This window comes from Schistosoma haematobium, chromosome 2, assembly GCF_000699445.3.
Source record: "Schistosoma haematobium chromosome 2, whole genome shotgun sequence".
NCBI classification, from domain to species: Eukaryota; Metazoa; Platyhelminthes; class Trematoda; order Strigeidida; family Schistosomatidae; genus Schistosoma; species Schistosoma haematobium.
In genome coordinates, this window is record NC_067197.1 from 45,507,921 (window position 1) to 45,514,836 (window position 6,916).

The 6,916-nt window shown below is 34.2% G+C and overlaps 2 protein-coding genes across 2 annotated transcripts; one reads left to right on the forward strand and one right to left on the reverse strand.

The window, feature by feature from the left end:
- The first annotated feature begins 4,525 nt into the window (after window positions 1-4,525).
- Window positions 4,526-6,510, forward strand: MS3_00007098 (uncharacterized protein). The gene has a single exon (XM_051215356.1). The coding sequence runs from the start codon at window positions 4,684-4,686 to the stop codon at window positions 4,981-4,983; it is 300 nt and encodes a 99-aa protein (XP_051068569.1). The 5' UTR covers window positions 4,526-4,683; the 3' UTR covers window positions 4,984-6,510.
- MS3_00007099 (uncharacterized protein) lies at window positions 4,767-6,507 on the reverse strand (the record flags this gene model as incomplete). Its single annotated transcript, XM_035730895.2, has 3 exons — window positions 5,179-6,507; window positions 4,916-5,080; window positions 4,767-4,856 (listed from the first exon to the last, which is right to left on the reverse strand). Exons 1-3 carry the CDS (start codon window positions 5,377-5,379, stop codon window positions 4,767-4,769), a joined length of 456 nt encoding a protein of 151 aa, XP_035588618.1. The 5' UTR covers window positions 5,380-6,507.
- Window positions 6,511-6,916: the final 406 nt, after the last annotated feature.

Here is a 6,916-nt window from a genome sequence, read left to right on the forward strand (position 1 = left end):
TGATCGTTGCATCCAAAAGCCGTTTTATCCATGCACAGAACTTCTCAGCTGCATAAATGCATATGTTTACATCCGGAACCACATATTAATAATAACCATGTTCTCACTAGTGACCAGATACAGTATGTAGTTTTATTAGGAATCCCTCCCAGGAGATGAATAAATTTTGTTTATTATTGGTAAGCTGATCAGTGTTAGACATTAACACGTTTTTGATGATTATCTAGAGTTCTATGCGTAGTGTATTCCATGTGAAAACGGATTGTGTCTCCAGGTGCAAGATGATGAGTACAAAGAGTTGTGTCATCTCATAGTGTGATAAACAAGACTTTCAGTGCTCTCGGATGTTCAGCATTGGTCTACCTAATATGATTTGATGATTTAAATAATGAAGAATTTAAAATCTCCATAAAACAACTCTCAACTCCATAACTAAGTAGTATAGTGTACTACATCGGAATCTCGGATGAGAAACAAAGTGTAACAGAACACTTAAGATCAAACGATGATGTCCTCAGACGTAACTCTAATGTTTAAAAATGGTTTCGCAATAGGTTAATCCATTGATTGATATTTTCTCCCTAAACGAGAAAACGATCAACTGACTCGACGGGTTCATAAGATATCATTTTACTGCCGTTATATGAAAGATCCATTTAAGCTTTTTGATGACATTACTGGCATCACAGATATACTCGAGAGATTCAATATAGTTCACCCATCCACAAAATGCATATGTCAGGGAGAAAAATGAGGTGAAAAAGCCTTTCTTTACGTTTTACTTACAAGAGGAATTGACCGATCATGAAGAAGACAAATAGACAAGAAAAGTATCTGGACAGATCAATATACAAACGTTCTAAGTTCTGTACATCTAAAATACAAAAGAGTTGTGATTAATACACTTCGTCATGTAGTCGAAACTAGATGCGCTTGAAGACAAAACAAAAGGCATCGTACACGACGTCGAAATTAACCGAGTATCTGGAGAAATTTACAAATAATATGTAACAAAAAAAGGAAATCATAAGGAATGCCTAACCGTCATCAAAGCGCCTCTGTATATGCAATCACAATTTAGAAGCAATGCGCCTAGTGAAATACTAAATCTAAGGTTGCGCAGATTAATTCAAAGAACCTTTAAGGCTGCTAAGCTACAATCAACGTTTTTCCACACATACAATGATGATCATTTTCACCCAAATCACTAGTTCTGTGAAGAGATATGAACAAGAAATAACCAAAATGACATAATGGACAGATTATTACACTGCATTGCGTAATGTGATTATTACAATGAACCTAAGAATTTAGCAAGCAATCACAACGTGAGCGTAGTGAGAAGACGCAAACGTTGCTACCAGTTTAAGAACAGTAGATATAACTACAGAAGCATTTTGACTAAAATGAGCAGAGAGGCTATCAACGAACCCAATAATGTCACGAATTTGATTATCACGATACCTCTCTATTGAAAAGCAACTATTCTTCTTAGAAAAAATGACTTCTTTGACAAGATAAATATTATCTTGAATAATCACCAAAAACTTCAGAAACAGAACGAGCAAAAGGATGTCAATAAAAGGTATAGATAGAACGGAACGAATCGTCGGCGAAGCACAGATATCAACAAGTGATGGTGTCGCTATGGATTCAGCGCCAGGTCACATATTGGCTGAAATTTTACATGGCTAACTAGGAGACACTCCACTAATACTGAAAGGTTTTCATTTTATTGCCGATATATGGACGACACGTTTATGTATTGAAATGTCCATACTGACCTGATATATACACTTTAACGAATCAACGTAGTTCATCCTTCCATAAAATTCGTATTATCCAACATTTTATTTTAAATTTTCCTCTCTTTGTGTCTCTCTCATTCCATGTTGGCCATATTTATTCTGGCAATTATTTGTCTCACAATTTCATTTCACTTATAAATTCATTCACGTTAACACCTCATAACAGTGCATAGTTGTGGATGCGGACATGTGACTGCAAGAGTATTTGTTGCATTTGAGCTATTCAGTCAGTTTAGCCGAAAGATCGCTGTATATTATAAAATATCGTCTGCCTACGTGATATTCAGTACTTTTCATTGCAGTATTAGTTGTAACTTCACAAATTGTTATTTAGTCTTGCTCTGTCATTTATTTGGTTTTCTAAGCCATGCATGTTGTAGCGATGAATAAACTTGCAAACTCAGTAGCTCTGCAAGTCTTCGACATTTGATTCTGATCATATTAGTTTTAGTGAGCTGAAGGCGCCGGTTCAATCATGCTCACTAGATCACGATGTGGTAGGCAGTGCTCAACGTCTCCTACAACCGCTAGACATCTCATATCGATCACGTCTCCATATGTCCATAGCTCATCAAACAAGCTATTGAACCTCCCAGCTTCTCACTTCTGATTTCACTGGGTTGGCGCGTTTAGATTATCAAAGATGTGATTGTTTAAAGTGTTCTTAATCTACAAATAACTCTGTCATCTTTGAAGATCAAAGTGTCTGTAAACACTTCCACTTGGTTCGAAACTAATCTCTTGTTAACCGATAAACTCATTCAACTGAAATGGGTCACACCTTACTTACTACTGATATTTTGGATTTCAAACGACACAAGTGGAAAATTACGTAAAGTTAAACAACCATGTTAACGATGAATAAATCCCAATGATCATTCTCCACAGTCGCTCGGCATCCAACGGTGTTCATTATATTAATAGGAGTGATGGTGTGTATCGACTATGTACTCATCGTGTCATAAAAAATGTGAGCAGTCAATTTTCTTTTCGCTTATTATTAGTACTATCGATTCCATTGTAATAATATAATAATAATTTGAAATTCGATTTACGACTAGTCAATAATATGAATTTTAGACAGATACAGTTTCTTACCAGTCTACACCTATACATTCACGTTTCATATTGTTGATAAGGCATTAAAATTGATTTGTGATTGTGCGACAGTTTGAAATTCAATTACTCATGATAGTTTGTATAATTACGATCCAGACTGTTTGTAGAAGATCTACTTAAAACTCTATGAGCTAGGAGCTTAAATGAAATGAGATACGTGTTGGATTGTTCACTATACAACATTCAAAGAACGAGACAATATAGTAAATGGGTCTGAATAATAAGTCTACTGTTGATTTTAGGAATAAATTTCGAATCTTCAAATTGTTATATCAAACCAGGTTACATGTGGAGGAAATGTGAAAAGCTAAGATGAAGAAGTGCATACTCGTGTCTCAATGATGAGCTGTGCCTATCAAAGTCTACATCTTATCACACTGAATGTTAATCGGATACTTTCAATCAAACTATCAGATACTCTATTGATCTCCATCACAATTGATCATTAGATGTTTATAAAGTGTATTCATCCTAAATTATATTTTGTAAACTGCACTTTTGAATTCAGGAAGGTAAATGAAAAAGAAAAATAGTTTTATGGATTCATCTATTATTCCAACAGTTGAGATCATGAATCAATTGAAGCTAGACTCCATTGAAAACCTGGAATCACTGGACGGTATTTTCGTCCTATTTTGAGACTCCCCATTAGGACGCATACACGATCTCGTACCCACGAAACCCATAATAGGTTGAAACTGCCGTCCAGTACATCCAAGTTTTCCATGATGATGTAACTTCAATTGACTCATGATCTCAACTGCTGAATTTGCTACAATCTCCGCAAAAACCCGTCTAATACTCGTCTATGATTATTATTATTCACTAATCACACTTTTGTTTCATAATATTGTCAAGATTATTACAACCGATTAAATCATGCTTTTTTTCACTGTCCTGTCAACCCCTATTTCTCTCTCACACAAATTTTGGCTGTTCATTCCTTGTTGTTTTTCGTGCTTGTCTAGTATTTAAAATCATCGTAATGGTTTCTAGATCAACTGATTGTTAGTCACTGAAAGTGCTTGAGGACTGGAACACAACAACGTCAGTGATTCCGTTAGGGAGAATCAATCATTCACAGTTTTTTTGATGACATAATACAATAATCAGTAGATAATGTAAGTGTGAAATACTGTATAAGTGTATGCTTATTTACATAGACATGTTAATCATCTTACTACATTAACGTGGCGGCTCGATTCTTAATTATTTAGTTTGTTGTTCGTACACATATTACGTGATTTAGCATTATAACCTCACCATTACATCATTGCAATTATTCATCACGAAACCAGTACATTTTGTGCAAAGGTCTTTATATCTACTTACAAATATACAGCTTGATAATAAGACCCTTCGAAAGAGATCTTTTCACTGAATATCGTGTTTTTAAACTTCATTAATTGGTTTGGTGCACGAAAGTAAACGTTGTTCTATGTGTGTACAACGACTGGTTGTTACTTCGAGGTAAGCAGGAAACATTCTCAACTATATGAATGCATTTCTATTCAGCCACTCGAGTTACATCACAGTTTACTTTCAATGACGTTCGTGTGAACCATAAGGAACCCGTGAAAACATTCAATACTCATAAGTGGATATGTGATATTTATTGACCCAGTTATTTAATATAAACGAAAATTATCATAGTATCAATAAGTGCTACATATCGAGTAGTTGAAATTCCCTATAAATTCGGTTTATGTAAACTGGCTATTGAGCTTCATTATATATTGAAATAGTGAATATTTCGATGGAACCTACACCATCGTGTTCTTTATTCCCATTTCGACCTGTATATGCTTGTATTCCGATTCGGGATAGTTTGATTACATTTTATGGAATTGTATTAGATATCCGTCTTCCACGACAGTGCAGTGTAAATTTGCTGAATGGTATTTCTATTTGTTGTCGTACGCCAGATGTCTATAAAAATTTTACAGAAAACATATTGAATGACTCTTTATATTTGAATTTCATATTACCTCGAAATTTGACTTATATGATACACAATTTTGTACATCCACACAGTTTTCATAAAAGATCAGTTTGAAAGTAGAATTAAGACCTTGTCTATGAAGATCAATTACTGCACCGTCATATGCTGGCAAAACTGGACCAATAATTATTTTGTGGACGCCAGCAAAACTCTATCCGTTTGGTCGCGAATCTTGTAGATAGAAGAATATGGCTGATTGGTAATTCTAAACATGGTGTCAGTTAAATTGCATATATAAATTACATTTACCTGTTCATAAAGTGGTACGAGTGTGGCTTTCGATCGTTGAACTTTATCTGAGTACTCTCTCCAACCTTCGAATACATTTTTGTTTTTAATATCAATGAAATTTGGAAGTGTTTTGTTAAATGACCCACTTCGATTTATGAAGGTTTTTTTGACGGTTTGCTCTCCATACCTATTTGGGTATTCAGCAGTAGAGTTGTACATAATAAAACAACATCGGAAGTATATTTGATCATCATTCGGAGGTGATTCAGATTCAAATTAACTTGAAATATTTGCCTTTATGGTAAAATAAAATTTTAACAAATGTGCAGTTTATAGGCCGTCACGCGTATAAATTGAGATATTCACAGAGCATCGTGGATGTTTTGATGTTATAAACTGACAAAGTGCGTGAAGGAAACGGTGGTCTATAGACGAAGCAGTCTCTCACAACGATAACATGTGTTTGGATTCAGAAGTCATCAAAATAACAACATATCATCTGATATATGTTAGTCAAGATCAATATATTGAAAAATGGTTGATTGTTTGACTTTTCTCTATTTAAAATCTAAAAGCTAATGCTGGTCTAATTGCTCCATCTGTATATGTTAGCACAGAATATAGTAAGGATTGACGAACTTTTTCATCGTATGTTAACTTTCCATTATTCCATAAATCTCTGAGAGAATCAACCTACATATCTCATGTGTTATTTAACTATTTTGTTGACCATGTTCAATTAGTTGGATATTTAAATTTCTGTTTTATACAGTGAATACTGATTCCATTTTGCGTAATACATGGAGTGAATTGATGAAATGAAGTTTGATAATGCATCGTAATGTATATTGAACAGTTTTTACTACTCAAAGAATATTTGTTATATATATGTGGAGATTGTTCAATTCATAATGTTTCATCAAAGACAGAGTTCAAGTAACAACTGTGGGAGATTCAAGATCATTAGATTTGACTTGTTGTCTCAGTATGAACCTCCAGGGCAGTGTTCAATCGTGACTACTTCGAGAATCATGTTGAGTCTTTAAGGTTTAGATCATCAGGTTCGCATCTCACAGTCCAAAATACTAACATCAGTCGATTCACAACATTGCACTACACCCATCCACTCTCAGTGGTGAAATCCACTAGATAATGGTGAAATCCTTTTGACAAAAGTGATACAATTTGTCGACCACAACGTTCTGTTATATATAAATGTTTCTATTATTTACAAATTTGACATCAGTCATAGTTCATATTTCATAGTTAAATTTTAAAAAGCTTCGGAAACATTAATTGAATACTAAATATTTGAATAACTTACTTGCAGATTACGATATCACGTCACTTAAACCGATCATATACCCATCTGCTTTTATACTTTTATTTTACAATAAGATTGTGAGTGTCATCCAATCACGTTATCATAAATCTGATCAGATTCATATTGGCTGTTTTTGAGACGAATACAAAGATCAGATGATCAGATACGGTGAACGTGACGTAAATAGAAAAATACAAATCTCATTTGAATAAAGCAAACATGAGGTTACTAGTTAGATGCAGATATATTATATTATCTTGTGATGCAATTAAAAAATTTTGAGTATGGCAAATTTTATTTATTAATAACATGCATTAAGAAATGATCTGAGTGAAAGACTCACTCGAAACTTGAACGTGTTGGTTGGCTGTTTTGTTCGATGATACGACTGCTCAGAGGTTGGTATCGAACTCCTCACCGAGGGCTTACAAA

Excerpts from the sequence above, each read along its gene's own strand:
- MS3_00007098 (XM_051215356.1), top strand. The coding sequence starts at position 4,684 with ATGGAACCTACACCATCGTGTTCTTTATTCCCATTTCGACCTGTATAT.